The sequence below is a fragment of the Crocodylus porosus genome, unplaced genomic scaffold, assembly GCF_001723895.1.
Source record: "Crocodylus porosus isolate Cpor-Errol unplaced genomic scaffold, CroPor_comp1, whole genome shotgun sequence".
NCBI lineage: Eukaryota > Metazoa > Chordata > Crocodylia > Crocodylidae > Crocodylus > Crocodylus porosus.
This window is the reverse complement of record NW_017728947.1, coordinates 4026074-4048612: the sequence shown is the minus strand read 5'-3', so window position 1 is coordinate 4048612 and position 22539 is coordinate 4026074. Positions and strand designations below refer to the sequence as shown.

Below are 22539 nucleotides of genomic sequence, written 5' to 3'. Positions count from 1 at the left end.
GGGGATCACCCCCCTCCCGGCAGGACCCAGTGAGCACCAGGGCTTTTTTTTTTTTTTTAAAGTACCAAGCTGGGGCAGGCAGGTCAGCCATGGGGAAGCGGAGGGAGTTGGGGGAGCTGGCAGGGGTCCTCCCCGGTCCCCTCCCTGCTCCCCCAGTTCCTCTCCCCCACCACCTGCTTACTAGCTCAGAGTCGGCTGCAGCTCCTTGCTGCAGCCACCAGGCACTGCCCAAATCATCAAAGCTGTCCAACTCTTTTCTGAAGTTTTGTAGAGCTTTGAATCAATTCAGACCTTTAATTGGTCCCCTGATTCAGTTTGGGTTCGGGGATTCGGCCACCGAATCGGACCGAATCTCTTCTGAATCGAATCGTCACCCAAAGCTTTGCACAGCCCTAGTAAATTGTAGTTCATGTGACTTCTGTGGTCTCTGTGCAGGACCTTGTGAATGAGTGACTGTATCGCTGGAAAATACCACCAGAAATGCCCCTTATCAGAGTCTTTGTGGGTGGTCCGTCTCCAGTCTTGGTATAGAAACCAAGAACGATAGGGGAGGTTAGGGCCCTGGCCTTACACTTGAGGGATTGAATTCAAGTCCCTTCTCTGCCACAGGGTTGTGTGATCTGACGCAATTCTCTCTCTCTCTGCCTTATGTTTGCCGTCTGTAAAATGGCCATCATTTCATTTATCTGCTTCTCAGAGGTGTTGTGAGAATGAATGAATGCGCTAAAGATTGTGAGGTTTGTAGGTTTTAGGGCGATGGGGGCCATAAAATACCATAGAAAGAACCATGTGATAATATGAACTGGTTTGCCCCCTCAGCCCTAGCTTTAACTTCCATCAGATGGAGGGATGTTTGCAGGTCAGCTGGACAAGGCCAACTGCCATTGTATTGCTGTGGGACTGAAGTGAGCACTCTGGGGTCTTGCAGTATTCTCAGTCCAACACTAACGTCTCACTGTAGTATTTTAGGATCTAAAGAAATGGGAATGTGGAAGAATTATGGACTGGAGCTACCCAGCCTACAGATGTCTCTGGAATCTGTTCCTGTGCCTTTTTTCTTGCAGTCAGAACTTTCCAGTTGTAGAAGTCTGTTGCAGAGCAGGGACTTGAATTCAGGTTTCCCCAAGTCCTAAGCTTAGTGCCCCAGGCCATCCTTCCTGTTGGCAATCCTTGCCCCTTAGAATGTACTGTACAAAAAAGACTTCTCACAGACGTTTAGCCCATCCTGCCACGACCAGCCCTTGCCCTGTATGCTTCCCTGCAGAACAACAAGGAAAAGCCCATTTCCATTTCTTTCGCCATTGCTGCCTTGAGGCCCATCTGTCCTGCAAAAACCCACCTCCTTTGTCAAAGGTGAACTTCAAGGCTGAGTCCTCTGGGCAGGATTTCCTATTGCCTTTCACCATGGGATGGCATTTGCGCTGACTACACATTGCAGACAACATAAAATTGGACCCATTAGCTTTAGTGGCAGCTGATGGGCTCTCAGGATTGGGTCCCCTGTGCAACTAGACAGGTTCCCTGAATACTTCAGGACTTTCAGTGGCCATAAGCTCCCTCCTGGACCTCTTCCTGTGGGCTTGAAGCTGCAGTCTGTTCCTTAGGACTTCCAAGGGAAGTCTGAACATAGGGTCGTGCCAGCATCAGGCTATGGAGGGGTTGTGATAAAATCAGCATGGCTAATTACAAGAACTTGTTTTCCTCTGTACGAGGCATAACTCCTGCTTGTTTGTATTTGCTGACACAAGCAGAAAGCCAACTCATTAAACAGACAACCAGGAGATTTTCTTGCTGCTTTTGCTTGTGAAGAGCACATGGGGCAGAAGAAAGGTTTCTTGCAGCCCAAAGTAATAGCAGCTTTCTTAGCACTTGCATTGGTGCTTAGGTGCCATGGTGATGAATGCCTGATCATGGCATTAGTGCAGTGAATCTCAACCGGGGTGTTGTGGCACCCTGGGGTGCCTTGAGATCCTTTTGGGAGTGCCGTGGGGTGCTGCATGATGTTATCACTGTTTCACAAAATAAACCCAGTGATGTCAACCAGGAATCCATAGTGTTAAAAACTTTCTCATCTGGTATGGTCTTTCTCAGTTCTTTGCAACAGAAGGATTGCTCTAATATTCTTCTGTAGCCAAAAAAACGAATGAGAAGCAAGAGCTGGCATTCTCTGAGGGGTGCCTTGAGTAAAAAGGTTGAGAACCGCTCCATTAGATTGACAGTATGGCACTTTCTACCGTCAAACCGTTTTTCAAGCTTCAGCTACTCTAAGCACACTGTGCTTGGTGCAAGTGTAGCAAAGGTCTTGTTGCCTGCAGCACCTTGTGGCTTGAGGGACCTGTCTGTCTTGCATCACCATCCAGGCAGCAATTGTTTGAGAGGGAACAGGGTTGATGGGAGGGGAAAAATAGGCTGTTGCCCCTTTAAGCAGCTCAGCGAGCCATATGTCAGTCGTGTAGCCCATGAGTTAAACTGCATGTCTGTGTGCTGAGTAAGGAATGCGGTTGCATGCCTGACCCGTTAGCTATGACTGCTCCTTGGTGGATCAGCAGGGCTCTTGCTCATGTGCTGAGCTCATTCAGGCTCGCTGGAGCCGGAGCTGCACACACACAGAGAGGGAGAGGAGAGGCAAGAGGCGGGCAGCTGTGCTGGGGAAGGGTTTTAAAAGCTCTTCCCCTCTCCTTCACCCCCTCTTCATTTTTCCTGCAATCTGGATTCTGGGGGGGCTTTTAGGCTCCTTTTTGGGGGGGGGTTGTGAGAGAGAGGAAGGAGGGAGGTGGCTTTTTTTTTTTTTTTTTTTTTTTTTTTTTTTTTTTGGCCCGCCAGCTGTTGTTTTGCTAGGGCAAGAGGTGGCTCAGTGAGACGTAACCCAGCTGCCTGGATGCCTTTGGATGTGATGATCGCGCCTCCTGAGGACCAGTTCTGGACAGACATGCACGAGGGGCAGATGAAGCTGAAAATCAGGGTGCGGAGGATGAAGGAGAGCAGGGATATGCGAGGTTGGTCAGCCGGCTTGCTTCTTTGGGGTGGGGGTTTGGAGAGGTTGGGAACAAGGGGTGATGGCTCTGCCTGCCCCTGTGTTTTGCACTGTGGAGAGAGAGGCTGACTTTGCTGCACAGCTGATGGATGAGCGGTCCCCTGTGGTGGGCAGCACAGACGGGGCAGGCTGCTTGCTTCTTTCAGGCATATAGATGAAAGAAGTCGAGCAGTACTTTTGCATCAGGAGGGGAAGGTCAAGAATTTGCTCCCTTCTGCAATTCCAGAGAGCTGTTTCAGAGCATCTAGCCTGATTCAGCAGAGTGCAGCGAAGGCAGATGTGAGATCTTGAACCACAGGACAGCAGATCCTTGCTTGAAGAAGCAAGTGAGATGCTGCTGGTGCAGAGCTCCCTGACTGCAAGAGGAGAATAAATGATGAGTCTGGCCTTAGGAATCAGCAGTCAGCTGGATCCCTGCTATGTTACAAGTGTATGCACCCTTCCAGTTTCCCTCTAGAAACCAGATGTGCTGCCAAGTGAATGGGACTAGCCAGGTTGGGTCCAAACACTGCTCAGTTAAGCAAGTTTGGAGGTGCCAAGCATAAGCGCTCAAAGGAGGAAAGCTCTGAGGGCTTTTCTGTTCTTACATAACCCACTCTCTAACTTTAGCAAGACACAGGGGAGGTACAAGACTCTTGTGGAGCTCTCAGTACATGAAGCTGCTTCATGCACCGGGCATCCAGGGGAAACACGTTCAGCTGTCATCTGCCCATGAGGCAAAGATTGTGTGTGGGGTAGGGGGCTTCCACCAGAGGAAGACAACTGAGAATAAGGCACTGAAAGCACCAGCAGTAAGAAAGCAATGCTTTTGCTTCTGCCCACCCATAACCAGATACCCACTGTCGTTGTTTCACTTCTCTCTGGTGAGATCACACACCTTCACCCATGGAAAGTGACTTTTCAGAAAGGTCTCACAGGGCTAGTTCTGCAGGACTAGAGGAGGGGAGAAAAAAGGGGGAAATGATATAGAGCAGCTTAAAATATGCCCAGTTGAGAATGACCTAGTTTGCCAAATGCTTGTATCAAGAAATTTCCCCTCCACCACAACTTAAAATGGGAATCTGCTAAAAGTGTTTGACGGGTTTTTGTGGCATGAGCCACATAACCCAGTGATGGTGTCATTAGTAATAAGTCACTCGTGGAAATGACACATTTTTCTTTACTTAGAACAAGTATGGCTGCTCAAGAGCAGGCAGTCACCAGAGGTAAATGAGGACCAGCAACTCCAGGGGCTGTTTCTGTGGGTTTTTTTCCATCTCTTTCTTTAAGAAAATACCAAAAGCCCCTGTGGCCAGATTGAAAAGGGGCAGGCAACTGGAGTCACCTGCACTTTGGGCCTCTGGAAAGAACCTACCAGGTCAGCCAGTGGTAGCAGGTAGTCGAAGATTGGGCAGGATAGCCAAGGCAAGCTGGAGACAGATAGGTGGGAGCAGTTTGGGATGGGAGGAGGTGACTGTTGGAGAAATGGGGAATGCACATGAGTCAGAATGGAGCTGATTCATCTGCTTCTCACTCGCAACCTAGAAGAGGGAATCTGCCACATTGTGATGAAATCGGTCAATGGTGCCAAACCAAAGGAGAGTGAGAGGGAAGTTGGGGGCAGAGGAGGAGAGGTGTAAAAAGAAAAGGGGAGGGGTACACATACACGCGTGTGCGCGCGCGCGCACACACACACGTATTAAAAGGCAGTGAGATTTGGGATGAAAAGGAGCATAGAGGAGAGATGTAATGGTGCATGTTTCTCAATGCTGCAGTAAGGGGAGAAGAGTGAAAGAAAAGCTGAATAGAGGTTTTCTGTGTTCAGGGGCCATAGACTCCCCAAGGCACAGAGCAGTCTGGGAAGACCCTTCAGGACTGTCCTCAGCAGCAATAAAAGCCATGTGAGCACTTAATTTTGCAGAGGCAGTAAACCCAAATAAGAGGCACTTGATTCTAGCCTCTGCATGTGGGATGAGTGAATCCACATCTGGATATGCTGAGTAGTTCTGGCCACGTCTGATTTGCAAAAAGGGACCCTGGAGAAGAATCCAGTGTCCACCAGAGGGCGAGTTGACCAGGCTGAGAGTAGCATGGGATTTTTTATTTGGGAAAGAGAGAAACCAGAGCAGACCTTTACTGAATTATAGAAAAGGTAGCTGAAAAGCACATATTTCTCCTCCAGCTGCCTGTCTACCTCAGTCCTGACTTACAGCAATCCTTTGCTGGCCCAGGTTTGAGCTAGGGCTACTACTTTGCTGCGGAACTGTGCCAGCATAGTAAGTGGGGAGATGACACCGACAAGGTACAGCTAACTAGTCTAAACAGGGTCTTTTGTGCTTGAATTTCAGCAGGAAGCTGGGGCCAAGGTGTGAGAGGGGTGTCATTCTGTGAAAACAAAGGGCCATACATGGGACAGCCTCCAGCAGTGGAGAAATACTGAGAATGGCAGCAGTGGGAAAACTCCAAAACTTCCCAAAAAGCAGGAAGCTCTGACAAAGCCCAGGAAACTTCCCAACGCATGATGAGTAAGGGTGTCGGTAAATGCTATTTCATCATCTGGCTCCAGTGCCCCTACACATGGGTTGCCCTCAAGTAAAAGAGGAGTCAGATCTAGGGGTGGGAGGTCAGTGCAGCAATGAGGGATTTTCCCAGTGGCTCAGTGGTGCTTTATTGTGTGAATGCAGTTCTCTGCGTGTCTCCTTATACCTGCCTGGATTCAAAGGAGTCATGAGCAACGTGTCCAGTCCTGCCATCAGGAGACCTAGGTGCATTTTGCCAAGACTAAATATGAGATGAGAAAGGGGCTGAGGTTTTTTAGGGGCTAGATCTCTCAGTCCTTATCCAGCCTGTACTTATGCCAAACTCCCATTGCTTCATGGCAGGATTCAGGTCCCAGATAGGCAATATACTTAGGCATGTACCTTGTGTGAGGAGTGCGTTTCTGTGTACTCAGTGTGCTCAATGGGACTCACCTCCATGGGCACTGCCCACAACCCTCCCTGCACTGAGACGTTGGCCCTTACCTTTGCTCCTCATTACTCAGAGACAAGCTCGTCATGTGCTGAGCTCTGCCATGAGTATTGCCGGGCCCATCGGAGGCGATGCATTTGCTGCTGAGGCTGCCAAGCAGCTCTGGAATGCTAGGCACAGCTCTGAGCACAGAGGCTTTAAATGGAGACATCACAGAGGCTCGGGCACTGAGCTGTTTCCCTGCTGAGGGGTGGGAGATCTGAGAGCAGATGGGCATACGTCACCCTGGATTGGAAGCCAGCCCCAGCAGGGGAGGGGGAGAGCCATATTAGCCTAATTGTCTTTGAGGCTACACTTGACTTGTGCACTCGACCGCATGTGCCGCTGTGCCTTCCTACATGCTGCTGAGGGAGCATCTTTGAAGCCTCTGCATGTTTTAGTGAGACCTGTGTGTGGCAGACCCTGAAGGAGAGAAGCCCGTTATGATAATGTGGTTTTCTTCCTCAAATGCTGGAGGCACTGGCAGTGTGGGAGTGTGCATGTCCCAGAGCAGATGCACTTAAGCACCTCCAGGCACAGGCTGCGTTGATTATATGGGCTTTAGACCTGCACCATGCTGTGTCAAACCAGCAGGTGGGGCTTTAAGCTGCAGCACAGGCTCCAGCACCTGTCTTTAAGGCAGGTATTGTGGCAACATCAGGAAGGTGACTGTAGCAGCAGCTGCAATTAAACAGCAGTTCCAGGATCGGTGCAGACCAGCTGCCACCTGTCCATATGATGAACCTCCAGGGTCTCCGTCTATACCCTGAGAGAGGAGAGAAAGACACAGAAAGGGCAGGAGTCCTGCCAGAGCAAAGGGTAGCTGTCATTCTCTCTTCCACATAAACTTGGTCTCCCCGCACATGGCCCCAGTAGACACCTTGGCTCTTGCTGACAGGGCAAAGTGTCAAGTGAAAGTCCACCTGCCCCTCGAAGTGCCCTACTGGAGGGACTATGAGATGAGGGGTGGCATAGCTCATGGCATATTTGTTCGTAGCAGAGAGGGCGATGTTGTATGTCACCAAGGGGTCACCGGCATTCCTGGGAGTGGGAAAGATGGCACCCCCATGGGTGAAGGGCTGCCTCTGTGCTAGGGCATTGGCATGGGTGGTTGTTTCTTATTTTACTTGCCTCAGACCTAGCCCTGCCCCACTGAAGTCTTGCCATTGACTTTACTGGGAACAGGACCTTGGTCCCAGTGCTGTGGATGTGGAATGTGCTTCACTAGAAATAAACAGGAAGCCAAAGGCTTAAAACAAAAAGTTACCAGTCTCTCAAGCCCGGTTTGCCCCACGATCCCTTCTGTGTATTTCATGGTACCAGCTGTTGCTTCCAGCTTGCAAAGAAACCCTGACTGGGAGGAACAAACATCACAGCTGGCTAGGCCCAACATGCTCCCATAAAGTGGAACGGAATTCCCCCCTTCCTCCGCCCTGTGAAGAACAGCTAGCCCTGTTTAAGGTGCCACATGTCCCTTTTGATCTCACTTCAGCACCTCCACTCCCTTCTCCATCTAGCCTTGTTATCTCAAAGGCTTTTTCCAAACCTTTCAATCCACAGACAGGCATAAGAAGTGTGCAGTCCTCTACCACACTCCCTTGGAAAGGAAAATGCTGGTGTCTTTTTATTCGGTATTGCAAGCTCTTAATCGGACCCCACTTCCCGGCTCTTAGAGCTTCTTTCACAGCTGCTAGCTTTGTCTGTGATCCTTGTGAGAGTGGCAGTGGAGTGGCTTCATGCTGTCTGGCTTGGTGTAAATAAAGCGAATGGGGAATTCTTGTTCTTACTGAGCTGGAGCTTCCTTCTATGATGCTGTTCACCTTATGGGTTTATAAACCCCAAGAGCCTGAGCTTGCAAGCTAGAGATAAGGCAGCATGGCACGGTCCCACTGCCTCCACCTGGAACTTATTCAACATTGTGCGGTACTCTGCCCCTCCACATGTGCCCAGTTCAATGAAACACTAGGGAGTGCATGAGAGAGAGCACTCCTTCACTGACAGAAGGTGTGGACTAGAAGACCGAGTAGGTCTTTCCTGTCCTCTATGCCTTGGATGTGATCTGGCACATCCTGGCTGGTCTCAAAGCACGAAGCATATAGCTTAGAGGCTGGGCTTGAAGGCCAGGCCAGGGCACCCTATGGATCCAAAAATCTGGTGGCTGGGAAGAAATGCCTGTGTTAATTGCTTCTTCCCTGCTGCCATGGGGAGGGTGGGAGGTACAAAAGACTGGATAATTTGGCCTTGCATGCTAGATTAAGTGTGCATGGCCAGGCCAAGGTGGCATGTGCTGAGACTGGGGGGTATAGAGCCTGATCTGGGCACATGGGGCCTGACCCCACAAGGGACCCAATCCACAGACTGGCTCCACACTAGTCATCTGGCCCACCAAGCTGAAAGACTGAGCACCACTGCCCTTAGATATCTTTGGGACTCTCCACCTGGATTTGTAGAACTGACCGATTTCTCCATTTGCAGCCTGTTTGCTCCCATATGGTTTGTCCCTGGTTCCAGTGCAGCTTTGCATAGTGAGACCTAGTATTAGGGGAGCAGGAAAGATTTGCACCATGTTTGTGACTGTACAAATAATGGGCCAGATCTCTTCATCTCCCTTGACATCAGCAGAGTGACAGCAGTTTATGTAAGCTGAAGACGTGGCCCTGCATGAATAGCTACACAGCTATACTTTAAAGGGCGTACCAGAAAAGCAATTGTTCCCACTCACTCGCCACCATCCTTTTGTCCCAGGCTATTCCAGAGCCCTCCATCCCAGGAGTGGCTCTGACACAGTGCGGCTCTTTGTCCCTCTGTAGTTATAGGGATTTTCAGTTATTTTTGTCTCTGTGTTTGCTGGGTTTTGTGTGCTGGATTGTAGCCAGGCATGTGGTGAGATAACAGCACAGGGCTAAGAGGAACCTTCCTCATTTTCTCTGTAAGCCCCATATTGTTGAGTTGATGGCTCTCTTCTCTTCCTATAGGGGAAGCCCATAAGATTCTGCGTGATCCACAAACAGGCAAGGTAGTGAAAAAGAAAAAGAGAGAGAGAGAAAAGATACTGCAACTCAGAGTCCATCAGCTGCCCCAAGTGACTAATTGATGAGCTTCTCCAAGACCCCACTTTCTTCACCCCTGAACCTCCACAGTTCTCCCCCAGTGAAATATGTTTTGAATGGGAAGGGGGTCACTGATCTCAGCTGGGATAACTGGGCAGCTGGGATGAGCCACAGGAGCAGTGAGGGGCTAGAACTGAGAAAAAAAAGTATTGTCCTTTAGAGTAGAAGGGTGTGCTGTTGAAGGATATTAGGAAGGGAGGTCTGGCAACGGAGGTACAGCAGTGAGGAACAAGAGTCAAGAGTGATGTGATGTGATGCTCCCACTCTAGTCCTGAGCTCTTACAGACAATCAGTGCTTCAGTTTCTCTGCCTCCTAAACAAGGCTAACAGTATGTCCAGACTCTGTAAGGTGTTGAGTTCTTGAAACTCCTGGTCCCCATCCTCCCATCTCTCCCCATTGAAGTGGTAAGGCATCAACCCTCTTAGCATGGAGGGGAAGAGGGGGGCCACAGGCACACATGCCCTCTGTTCACTTGAGCTCCACCCTTGCATGACATAGGTAATTCTAGAAGGCAGGAAAACATTGGATTTAGTAGGGAATGTTTTCTAAAGCCCTCAGGAATGCTGGAGTCTTGGCCAGGCCTAAGGTTGTGTGCAGTGCAAAGGGACCAGCTCCCTTTCTTAAAGCCTCCACCAAGGCTGCTGCTTAAGGGGACATGGAGAAGAAACCCAAGATCCTTTTCCACCTACTCCATGCCAGATGCAGCTCCCCCTTGTTCTTAATTCCATGCATGCTAGGAGAATCCCACTTCCCACCCATGTCAGGGAGAGGAGAATAGTGCAAATAAAGGAAGGTAGCCTAGAAAGGGCCCCCTGTTCTGAATTATGACTGGAACGTGCAGCCCTATGTGTATCGGGGAAGGCCCAGGTATCGTTTGGAGTGCTGCCAAGGACATTCACTGCCTTTGGGGTATTTTGGAGAAGCTGCTTTGCTGTCTCAGAATGAAAGGCAAGTGGGAATAGCAGAGTTTGGGCTGGGACTTGTACTAGGAGTTTGGGTTGTTGGGGTCCAGAGTGTCAGAATCTGGGATCTTTGGCTCAGGCTGATTTCTGTGATTCTCTTGGAGACCCACACAGCTCAACAGCTGTGAGCAAGGATGTGTGAGAGGGAAAATGGGGACAGCCCTGTAATGGCCTAGGAATGTGCTGGGGAGGGGTTTCGGAAGGGTCAGAGCAGAAAATGGTAATGGCTTTGTTAGCAATGGACCCTATTGGGTAAAGTGAAGTTCCACAGCAGCCTCTCTGACTTCAGTGGGAATACCCATGTGCTCAAGTGCTCTGCTCCAGTCTGTGGTAAAGGACCATGTCTCTTCCAGAGGGTCAGGAGGGAGATGCAAGCTGGAGCCAATAGAGACATTGCTGCAACTAGTGAACACTACCGTGTACACTGCACCCCCTCACACCCCTTCTCTCCCCACCGCCCTGGTGCCGCTTGCTTGTACTTTCCCCAAAAGAGCTGGCAAAAGATCTGCTGACAAGCAAGTGCTGGCAGGGGCAAGAGGAGAGGGGGAGATAGAGTTGCTAGGAGAGGGCAGCACGTCCCAGCCTGCTTTAGCTATGATGTCACCTCAAATGCTCCTGGCTTTTGAAGAGCGTTTTGAGCCTTTTGCAGAGTGGGCTGGCTGTTAAAGGGCACAAGTGAGGGAGAGCAGGAGGGGAGTGACATGGACTCTGATCTGCAGCCTGTATACAAGGGCATTGGGACAAAGCCAGGGAATCTGCACATGCCTGCTCCAGGTGGGAGGCTAATTTCAGTGCCATTGAAAGCGTTCCTAAGCCTTTTCAGTGGCTATTTTGTGTGAAGCAGATTCTAGTCCCTTTGAAGCCATGCATTTTTTGCAAGAGGAAATACCATCTTCCTCCTGGTCCTCCGAATGAAAATGAAGGAGAAGTTCTTTTCTTTTCCTGGGGGTCAGAAGCTTGGATAAGAGATAAAGTAGCCCCAGGGAAGGGATTAAGAAGTAGCCTGGGCTGCTAGTAGGGTTGCCTGTGTCAACTGAACCTCTTCTGTAGCTTCTAGACGTTTGGGTTATTTGCACTCAGAATTGAGATGTCCACATATACTGCCTCTACTCAGCCTGGTGATTTATGTCCTTTGTCCAAACTGATGTGGGGGAGACAGGGGTAACCAGAGTTCTTTCTTTCAGTCTGATTTCATATCTCGATTGAGGAGTGATGTCATGGCAGAAAGAGCAAAGGGGAGGGAAATACTGGGTGCTTTAGCATTTCATGTCCCAGTGTGCCAGGTCTTTGGGCTGGTTCTGGTTATATCTGACAGTGATGTGGAGGGAGCTTTATAGGAGAGGAGGCATGTTGCAGGTTGAAGGTCAGTTTGTCCTCCAAAGTGGTGGCTTCTGATGCGTGCTGCTGCCGAGTGGATATAAAGGAGATAAAGCATTGGACTCTAGGTGAGGATGAAATAAGTGCCCCTCCAATGCAGTCTAGGGTCTCCAGAAATTGGAACATCAGGTATGTCCTTTGTTTGGAGGGGAAAGACTGTGAATATCTTGCAAGTCTTGGTAGTCAAGGCAGTTGGTCAGAAGCCTAGGTGCTATAGATTTTCAAACATATCAGGTCTGGGGCTATATACTGTGGAAACTATTATCTCACTCCTGCTCCAAATAACTCAAGGTTTAGAGTCAACCCCAGTGTGGGTTTCTCAGATGGAGCCTCACACTATGCTCCAGTTAAGGTAAGGAGGAACCCTTGAAAAGGTGAATCTTTGTGTAGGGAACTGTTGGCAAAAACCTAGTGAGGGGCTATCCTGGGTCTTCCCATATATCCCTAGAGAAAAAGTGATAGGGTGGAAGGTCCTTTATTGAATAAAAGCTTTGGTTCAGTTGTGAGGGTGGGACTGGGACTCTAATTGTATTGGGTCCATCTTTGTAGACACAGTGACTTGGATTTTCAAAAGGAATTAGTGGAGTCAGGTATTCACAGTTGTTTGAAAGTCACCAGGAATTAGACATCAGCTCTGCTTAGCCCTTTGAAATATATCAGCATCTTTTTAGCATCCACTGATTAAACCACCAGGGATTTGCATCACTCAGCACCCTTTGTAGTGATGCTGGCATTTGCCTTTGTAACATAAAGTAGAGTTAGTTTTTTTTCCCTAAGTGTTTCCAGACTTAACTCTGGTATGGAAGAGGCAGAGGTAGATGTTAGAAGACTGCTTCAGAAAATATAAGTGATTTCTTACTTGTGTAAGAACCCTAGGATAGCATGAGAAGGGTGTGCACTCAGCATTTCTCTGTAAATTCTGCATTTGTATATATCAGCAAAGGGGTTGACTCAGGTCCCCATCCTGGCTATGCCACTGATCTTACTCAGGTCACTCCACTTCCCAGAGCTTCAGAATCCCCAGCCACAGGATGAGATGATGCTGCTGCAACCTAGTGACATGGGAAGATCCTAAAATCTGTTAAGGCACATGCTGCACCTGGAGACCCATAGCTGGAAAACATGGTATCATTGTCATTCCTGCCATTTGAGTTCGGCGATCATTTTCAGACACTCTAGAGCAGTGGTTTTCAATCTTTTTTCATTTGCAGACCCCTTTGGAAATTTTGAATGGAGTTGCAGAACCCTTTGAATTGTAAATGTGGGTATTCACATACTTTTAAGTGATCACAGTAATCTTTTGTGGAACTGTGTCTGCCGACCACAGGCTGAAAACCATTGCTGTAGAGGAGCTGGTTTGCGTGTGGACCCGAGTATTCACAATTCTAGCAACAGTATCAGCTTTGATGGCCAGTCCATCTCTCTCATGCCCACCTCTGGGTTTTCCTTCCTAAGGTTGGCCTGTAGGGATTTCTGGTATGAGACTGCAGCCTGGTGCAGGGCAGCAAATTGGTCAGTACTCGCTATCACATTTAGCAACATCTGACCATGAAAATTTGCCCAGAAATCTGTTCAAAAGAAATCAGATTCTGCCTTTTTGGTCCAAATATTTTCTCTGTCCCAGCCCTCTACACCCCCCCCCCGTCTGCAGACTCACTTTTCTAATTGGTGTTCTACACACATGTCCACGCAATTAGGCAAGCATTCAGCTGTGAATGAGAGAAGAGCTGCATTTGTGTGCGTCTGTATGTGGATATGTGTAAAATGCCATTAATATGCTGCGTGAATGTGACTCTGATCCAGTCCAACTACAAAGGTCCGCAGCTATTGGTGTTGAGATCCTGTCAGAAATAAACAAGCTAAGCAGGGTTGGACTGGATGTATTGAATACCTCCAAGGAATGGCTGAGCCCTGTCAGAAGGGGTGATGGGGATTGCTTAACTGACCCTTGTCCTTAAAAAACAGCCAGTACAGTACAAACAGCTTCCAGACCGGTGGATTGCTGTCTTCTGGGTAACTCAAAAGCTGGGCGCTGACCACTTATAGCCACTAAAGATCCTATGGCCCCCTTCAAAAGAGGAAGTGAGTTAGTCCTGGTGGTGTGGCCAGATTCTAACGGAGATCTTGCCGACCCAAAATTCTCCTTCTTGCTTTCAGTGTGTTTGTATTTAACTATAAGTTTACAATGCCCGCTGCTATGATGCTTGGTTTTCTACACTTCAGCTCCGTAGTCACTGACCGTGACGGATGTGTCCTGCTTGTTAAGGAAAACCACACTTGATTGTCTTCAGCTTAGTAGGTGGATGCATGAAGAGTGATTTACCCCACTGCAATTATGAAGAGGATGCCTTCAATCAAGTTAGAAATAGCAGAGTGTAGGATCTTGCTGGAATTATATGTGCTGTAACACCCAAATACAGTCAGGAAAGGAAAGGGCTAAAGGTGTTGCTTGGAATCTTGAATCTCAGTTATATGCTGGCTGGTTTAGAGAGAAGCCACACAGTTGTCATAGCATTAAAACTTCCAGCGGGGCTGGTGAGATCATGCTTGACTGTGGTTGTGTCAGATGCCCAACATGGTGTTCAGATTAGTGGCACGTTAGCACAAAGTGACTTTGACCATGTTCGAAGCCCCATTGTTCTAGGCAGTGTATATACGATGAGTGAGAGACAAATCCTGCCCTTAAAGAGTGCATAATCTAAATCTCCTTCTCTCCGCAGGGGGCTTTGCCACCTTCTCCTCTTGCTTCCCAGGCCTCTGTGAGGGGAAGCCAGCTGCCATCTTGCCAATGAGTATCTCCCAGCCATGCTTGCCAGTAGCCAACGTTGGTCCCACCCGCATCCTGCCACATCTCTACTTGGGCTCCCAGAAAGACGTCTTAAACAAGGTACGCATCCTCACTGGCAAAGAGACACACCAACCCTATGCCCTGGTTTTGCTCTTTTCATACATCAGGGGTGGCACTGCTCGCACAGGTGGGGAAGATAGCTCATTTCCAGTTTGAGACTAGTGTGCCTGTAACTTTCAGTGGTCTGTCTAATGGTTTTGCCGGTCCAACCCCAATAAGGAGCAGCAGCACACGTACAGAGAGGGCCTTCAGGTTGGCAGGAGTCTTGCTAAATTTTTGCTGTTGTCCTGCTGAGATGTACTCCTGAGGAGGTTGGGATCGGCATGCCTTTCCTCTGCATCGTGATGGGAGCTTCGCGATTCCTCTTAGCACTGGACTTAACAGCAGCAAAGTGCAAGGAAGCATAGTCAGGAAAATGTATGGAAAAGTAGATCTGTTAGGAGGTGGAATCCAAGCTGCAAGGGAGCAGAGAATAGCACCAGGACCTCACTGCAAGGGAAGCCCTGAGAGAGTTGCAGCAGAGAAGCCATCTTCTCTCACTGCTCCTTCCTACCAACCAGACTAATAAGACTAATGCTATCCTCAGCCACTTCTTGAGCAGCTAGGGAGCCAGCAGGAGGAGAGTTAAGCTGAGACAATTAGATGTAGGAGTGAGGGGTGGGGTGAGCAGCGACAGTTGGAAGCAGGGGCCTGAAAATGGACAAAGATTTGCTTTTGGGAAGGAAGGAAAGGAGGGAAAAGAGGGGCACTGTCTTTTTAAAGGTGCCAGAGTGTTTGGGCAGTGATGTCACTTCAAGGAAGGAATTTTGTTTAAAGGGGAAAAAAACAAATAAGAGAAGAAAGAAACAGAAATTGTAGTTAAAATTCCTACGGGCACCTACCGCAGAGCAGGGGGGAGCCAGCCGGCCGGCCATTCGTGCCCGGGGGCAGTGTGGGGGGAGTGGGCCAGGGTAGAAGCATCTGACGGGTAGTGGGGGTGGACGTGGAAAGGAGAGAGAGAAATTATATACAGGGAGTAGAAGGAAATGAAAGAGAAACACGCCAGGAATGCAAGCTTGGGAGCCAGGCTGGCTCTCTAGAGCTGAGGTTAGGCTTCTCCGGAGCCTGCTGAGGAGCAGACTCTTATGTAAGCATAGTTAGGACAAGACCCACGATGTGGATCAAATGGTCAAAGAATCCTGAGGCAAAATATCAGATGTGTCTCCTGTATGTTAGGCTAAGTCATTTTCAGTACCCTCTTCCCCTTCCCAATCCCTGAATTGGCTTTTTACTCACTCCTTCACTCCAAGAGTTGTTTTCTCCCCCCACCCCATGCACTGAGATGATAGGTACCTTGTGGCCACTGGAGCATTAAAAATCATGGCCAGACATGAGGATGAGCTTGCAGAGAGCAACTCTGTGATGCTTCAGCAACCCAAAGCCATGGATATGCACAACTGACCCCATTCATCACAATCCTACTCATCCCTCATGCTGGCTTCACCTGCCTGGCTTCTGCCATACTGAAGGGTTCACCCTGTGATGGGGGAGGTTCTCTTATTCTTTTTTTTCCTCAGGTCACTTTCTCTTCCATGGTGATTTTTATTTCCAACCGCTTTTCCCTCCTGTTTTAATCCTGTATCATCCTCCAAAGAAACACAATATATTTTAAGATCCAACCACCGGAATCCCATGAGTTACAGATGATTCCCCTTGTTTCAGGCAATGTAATTTGAATTTTTGAGCATGGGAGGAACAACAGGCTGCATTCACTCCTGTGCTCTGGTGCCTTGTGGCACACTAGCACTGCTTAGCCCTTGAGATGGGTTAGAGATTGATGTACGGGCATCTGCTCTGTGAGCAAGACAAGGTCAGTGCTCCATGACCTTGAATGATCCATGAATACTCCCTGTCTGACTGCATCACCCCACCACCACCTCTTTTTGCATTTAGTTTCCATAAACATGTAGGCAAATGGGGAACATTAAGTGGCTATGGCAGGGATACAGGTTGTAGCCATACAGGCAAAAGAAATCAAAACTCATGGTAGAGATGATCTCTTTTAGTCAACCTAGATATCTGCAAAACAAATTCTTTATTTGCAAGCTTTCAGGCACACTCACCTTTCTTCAATGTAAAGATTGTAAAATTTCTCCTAGGTGGAAATGAAAATTCATATTTCACAGGAACGCTGAAGGTTCTGTAAGATATCCTGGTTGGAAAAGTTCATATTGTGCAAATTAGGCTCAGATAAAAGTTAGAGCAGTCTATTTATCTCAGAGTTGTCTGATGACAAACAGGATGTTGGATTATATTTCCTTCTGGTTATAATATTTCCTGTTTCACAGGAGGGTGGGTAGGTTAAGTGCTCTTCTAGGTAAGGAATTTCTCTTGTGTTGAGGCAGCTTTGTGCTCTGTAAAAGTGCAAATTTAGCTGGCAGGAGCAAGGGTGTCAGCTTCCATGCGTCAAAGTGTTGATTTTTGCTTTCTTCTTGTAAAATTATGAAGTTTTCATTTTAAAAATGGCGAAATTCATTATCTTCCATGTTTCAGGGATTCAGGTTGTAGCTGTATTGGTCTACCGGCAAAAGGAATCAGAACTCATGGTAGAGATGATTATCATTTGCACAAAACCAATCCCAGAATGATTAATCCCAAGTGTTTCCTCCAAAGCCACGATTACAGTAAGGAAACAGTACACCAGGAAGTAAACTGAAATGCATCACATGACTGCTATGTGTCCCAACCAAAACAGCTTATATTCTGAATTACCGGTTGCCAGTGCCCATAACTGTATTTGGCTGCGACCAGTTTTTAAGCCACTCATAGGCTAACACTGACTTCTGTAAACCAGCTAGTGAAAAACGTTGAACAGCAGGCCTTTTGCAGGCTATTTAGAACCAGAGAAAATGGGCTGACTTTGATAAATGAATGCATTGTTTGTTTCCAGTAGCAAATACATCTCCCAGTGAGGTGCTCAATCCCCCAAAACAATCTTTCCTGAGAGTTCATGTACAACAGACATTGTTTTGTTTATCCTCATCATCATTTCCCACTCTGTCTCTAGCCCCTGGATTCTTACTCTTTCCCCCCCCCACAACTCTGAGACATAAGGAAAGGACAGAATGGTTAGGAACTCAAAGGAGCATCGTTCATGAAGTTTCACCTAGGAACAACGGCTACAAAAATAGAGTAGCAACCACTATTTTAAGAGCTATGCTGCCTTTAACATGCTCAGATCCCGTTGTATAACACCACATCACCCAGTTGCTTCTCTCTCTCCAGGACCTGATGACTCAGAATGGGATAAGCTACGTCCTCAATGCCAGCAACTCCTGCCCCAAGCCTGACTTCATCTGTGATAGTCATTTCATGCGCATTCCTGTCAATGACAACTACTGTGAGAAGTTGCTTCCCTGGCTGGACAAATCCATTGAGTTCATTGGTGAGACAGCTCTCTGAATAGCTGGGCCTTTATTTATTAGCTTCATCTTAAGTGTTATCCATGTTACGGTGACCCCAGGAACCGGGAATGGGCTCTGCATTCCTTGTCTTTGCCAGTTGCAAAGCACAGACTCTTTTTCCCTCATTTTCTTGTTCAAACCGCCCATGCCCCTTCACCCACAGCTATGTGCAAAGTGCAATGTGTGCTTTCAGCATCTACATGTGCGCAGCTATTAGGCTACAGTAAATGAATTTACTCCACAGCAGGTTGGGGTATACAAGTACTATCCTGCTGCAGAGTAAAAACTCCCTTGTGCCTCAGTCAGCCCCTCTGCAGCATATGGAGCCAGCAGGAGCAGCCCTGGGCTGGCAGGCTGACCACCAGGGCCCCCTGCCAGCTGGGGCTGCTCCAACCCAGCTCCACATGCTGTGCATGAATAAACTCCAGAGCTGCTCCAGAATTAATTTCTCCTGGGTGCACATTCAAACGGTGCACCCAGGAACAAAAAACTCCAGAGCAGTAAGCCCTGGAGTTTATTCATGTGCGCTAATTTCATGTGTAGACATGCCCATCACCTCAGAGACTTGCTGTCTTCCTCAGTCCAGACCAATCCCTGGCCTTTGGGCAGTGAGAAGCGGGTAGCAGAAGGAACAGTTCTCCTGGAACTGAAACATTTGGCCAATACCTTCACCAGGAAAACCACCGCTGATTAACAGCTTTGGCAGAGGGGCCAAAGGTAGGGGTGGGGACGGGGATGTTCCATCTCCGTGACCCATCCCATGTCAGCCCAGAATCCTATTGACAGGGTAGTTTGTGAGGGATGTCAGGTTATAGCCATTCTGTGATTCAGCCTAAGGCTTTGGTCTCCAGGACAGGCAGCCTGGCATCTTCACCAGAACTCAGGCCGTTTCTAACGTGTGACCCCAGTGAGCACATTGTGCAAGTGGTAACACTGTACACAATTAAAGGGAGCTTCTTGTGAAGGTCTAAGGGAGACTCAGGGTGGGATATTCCCGTATTACAAATGGGGAAACTAAGGCACAGAGAAGTCAGGTGGTTTGCCCTAGGTCCCACAGTGAGTCAGCACCAAAACCAATAGAGCCCAAAGGTCCTGACTCAGTCCCCACTGGAGTCCATGTGTGTGGGTGGAGAGTGAGGATAGAATAAGTCTGTCCACAGTCTCTGGGGACATCACACTGAAAGTTGTTTTTTTCTGCTTCTTGTCCTGTGCTGCAGACAAGGCCAAGGTCTCCAGCTGCCAGGTGATAGTACACTGCTTAGCAGGGATTTCCCGCTCAGCCACCATTGCCATTGCTTATATCATGAAGACTATGGGCATGTCTTCAGATGACGCCTACAGGTAGGTGCTCTCCAGAAGAAGGAAGCACAGAAGCTCGCTACCAAGCTTCACCTTCACAAAGGGAAATAAGATGGGCCTAGGAGGAGTGAGGCTGTAGGAGAGGCTTTCCAAAGATTGTCTGGAGTGAATCTCCTGAGTGTTACCAGGACTGGCCCTATATTACCTGTCAAGAGGTGCTGTGCCCCTACTGGGATGCACTCTGTATAGCTGTACCAGGGTGGCAGCATGCAACCTTCCTCCTCACTGTTGTCCCATCAGAGGAAGTGGTGGGCCCAGCTTCAAGCAGCAGTAACCGTGACCTGGCCAGCTAACACCACAATGGTGTCATTTTGGGAGTGGTTTCTAAAAATATTATGTCCATAAAGAGAACTGGTGGAAAGAGAGAAATCTGGAATCTAAGCAGTGCTGGATCTACCTACAGCGCTCCCTCTAAGCTCCGCGGTATGCGCGGCTGCATAGGCACGCCTGGCAGTGCAGCATGAGCACACGTGTGCAGCCACACACACCATGCAGCTTAGAGGGAGTGCTGTCTACCTATCCAGGCTGCTGTGAGGCACTGTTGTGGTTTCCCCCTGCTCTGCTGAAGTTCTGGCAGAGTGCTCTGGACACCAGTGATGCATCCTGATCAAGGGCATCCTGACTGGTAGGTGAAGATCCCATGATGATCACGACTATTTGCTTGTCTGCACCTGCAGGTTTGTCAAAGACCGACGCCCGTCCATATCGCCCAACTTCAACTTCCTGGGCCAGCTCCTGGAGTATGAGAGGAGCCTGAAACGCCTCAAGGCTTTAAAGGCCCAAGGTGATCGGAGTGAGGGTGATGCCCCACAAGATGCAGCTGAGGTGCCTGAGAGCAGCAGGCACCCGACACCTACCTCAGACAAGGCTGAGGAGACACCAAAAAGCACAAGCTCAGTGCCCCCGTCCAGCGACCCTGAGAGGCCTGCAGGAGCTCCCAAAATTGTCTCGCCCACAGCACTACAGCAAGGACTCAATGGCTTGCACCTGTCCTCAGAACGCATTCAAGACACCAACCGACTAAAGCGCTCCTTCTCCTTGGACATCAAGTCGGCCTATTCCCCTGGCTTGAGGCAGGATGCCCCAGGCCCTGTCGACACAGGGGAAACCCCCAAGCTTTGCAAGTTGGACAGCCCTTCTGGACCCAATGGCATGTGCCAGTTCTCACCCGTGCCTGACAGCCCTGACTGGCCCAGTGGGCCAGACTTCCTTCTGGAGGCCAAGGTACGGCAGAGGCGAAAGCACAGGCACCAGGCGGGCTCCCCCGCCCATGGACTGAGCCTCAACTTCAGCGGGATGTGTACCATGCACAAAAGCACCAGTGTGGAGGATAGCCTCAAGCAGACACTACGGCTGAGCCTCCCCAATACAGGGCAGCAGCCTATGCAGCCAGCTGCAGCGCCGAACTCCACCGGCGGAGGGGGGGTTGGCTCCTGGGGCGTGCACTTAGAGTCACCCAGCACCCCATCTTCAGAGACCCCCTGGTACTTTGGCACAGACTCAACAGCGAGCAGTGGCAGTGGTGGAGGGAATGCAGCCCTGTTTGCCAGCGCCAGCTCATACTCCTCATTCAGCTGCAACACCATCCAGAGCAGCTGTGAGATCAGACTGAGAGACAAGCAGAGGGCAGAGCAGAGGGACGGGCGGCACAGCTGGCATGAGGATGCCAACACCGAGAAGCAGTTCAAGAGGAGGAGCTGCCAAATGGAGTTCGAGGAGACCATGTCAGAGGGCAGGTCCCGGGAAGACCTGGGCAAAATCGGGAAACAGTCTAGCTTTTCGGGCAGCATGGAAATCATTGAGGTGTCCTGACATTGATCCAGGAAGTTGGAAAGCTGGGGCAGGGTGGGATATTTAATGGGGATAAGGCAAGGTGGGGTGGCAGGGCGGGGGACAGGGAGGGGAGGAGTATTTATATCGGTGTGTGTATTTCCAGGTGCACACACGCCAAAACAGAAGCAGAGACGAATGAATCCAAAGTCAAGAAACATGATGGTCCAAGCTTAGTGCCTCTTCCCACTCCTCCCCACAGCCATCCCCTCCCTTCCTTCCTCCACCCAACCTACCCCACCCCAGCCACTTTCCCTTTTGGGAGGGAGGAGCTGACAAACTCTTTCCCATCTGAGTCCTTTGCTCCCACGTCCAGAGAATGGCTTGCGGGAGTGATGGGGGAGCTAGCTGACTATCAGCTGGAATGAGATGCAGACTCTTGATACCGAGTATCCAACAGTTGAATGCTCAGCTTAAAGTTCAGGGTGGGGAAGGGAACTGCTTTTCTTTTTAGCAGCAGATAAGCAATCGAAGAGGGGTGCTGGTCATCGTGCAGAGCACAGCATTTTCCTGACCCATGGGACGGGGCAGAAGCATCGCTTGTCCCTGCTCCCTTCCCTTTTGTCAGGCTGGGGGGATGGAAAATTGGCAGTTTCCTCCCAGGGGTGGAACAAGGAAAACCATTGGGGATGTTTGCCCTTCTTTTTTTTCCCCCTCAATGCACTAAGCATGTGCCCCCGTGTTTCTCTGGCTAAATATGCTAATAATGCTGCACGAGAGCGGCCCTATACATATATAAATATATATTATATATAATATAAAAAACACACACACACACACACACACACACACACACACAGAAAAAAAGTAAATGGTTTTACTGCAATTTTTATTGAGACGTAAATAATATTTCAATTTTTTTGTTTGTTTTTAATTTATTGAAGCTGTTCATTCTGGCAATGATTTGCAGACAATGTGGGGCGGTACTTTCAGCTCTATTTTTACTGTGTATGGTATTTAAATCTGAAACACGAGTTTCTAAGCAATATCTGAGGCCTGTGGCTCCTTCTGTAGCACTTGTCGGCGACAAAGATATCCCTCTGGGCAAGGCAAAAATGGGACAGGAAAATATCTTTTTTGTGTGGTTTTTTTTTTTAAAAAAAACAACAAAATAATCTCCTTACAACACAAACTGAGCCAGGAAAATCCCTCCTAAAAGTTTCTTCTTTACCTCTTGGTTCTTATATGTTTCTCTCCAGTCTCCATTGCAGACACAGAACAATTCCTTCTCCGGGCGGTGGGCCGGAAGAGCTGGCTTTGTCCTGTGGACATGTTGCCGGAGACTCTTAAGATCATTGAGGGAGGGTTCGGGGTTGACTGAAATGAGGGTGCTGTGGAGATCAGGAGCTGGGGAGAAGTCTTGGTCAGGGTGCAACATCCTGTCCTGGGCAGTGTTAGGAAAACTGTCCCCTGTGGGCTTGATGCCCTTTCCCTAAGCTCAGCCTCCCCTTGGGAGCAAGTGAGAAGACAAATAGTGAGCCCTCCCTGCCCTTCCAGGTCCCCTGGTTCCACTGTTGCCTTTCCAGTGTTACTCTGGAGAGAAATAACAGCCTCATCCCGAGGAAAGCACAGAGTTATTTCTTGGGG

At 49.0% G+C, this 22539-nt stretch overlaps 1 protein-coding gene across 3 annotated transcripts in view; it reads left to right on the top strand.

Moving 5' to 3' along the window:
• Positions 1 to 22044, top strand: part of DUSP8 (dual specificity phosphatase 8) — a 78581-nt gene extending 56537 nt beyond the window's left edge. For 2 of the 3 annotated variants that reach the window (XM_019552008.1, XM_019552009.1), the window contains 4 exons: positions 14193 to 14359; positions 17585 to 17744; positions 18981 to 19104; positions 19800 to 22044. In XM_019552008.1, the coding sequence (XP_019407553.1) occupies positions 14193 to 14359; positions 17585 to 17744; positions 18981 to 19104; positions 19800 to 20934 (1586 nt within the window). In that variant the 3' untranslated portion in view covers positions 20935 to 22044. Of the gene's footprint in view, positions 1 to 2798; positions 2997 to 14192; positions 14360 to 17584; positions 17745 to 18980; positions 19105 to 19799 lie in introns of those variants that run through there. The other variant, XM_019552010.1, reaches the window with a different exon arrangement.
• Positions 22045 to 22539: the final 495 nt, after the last annotated feature.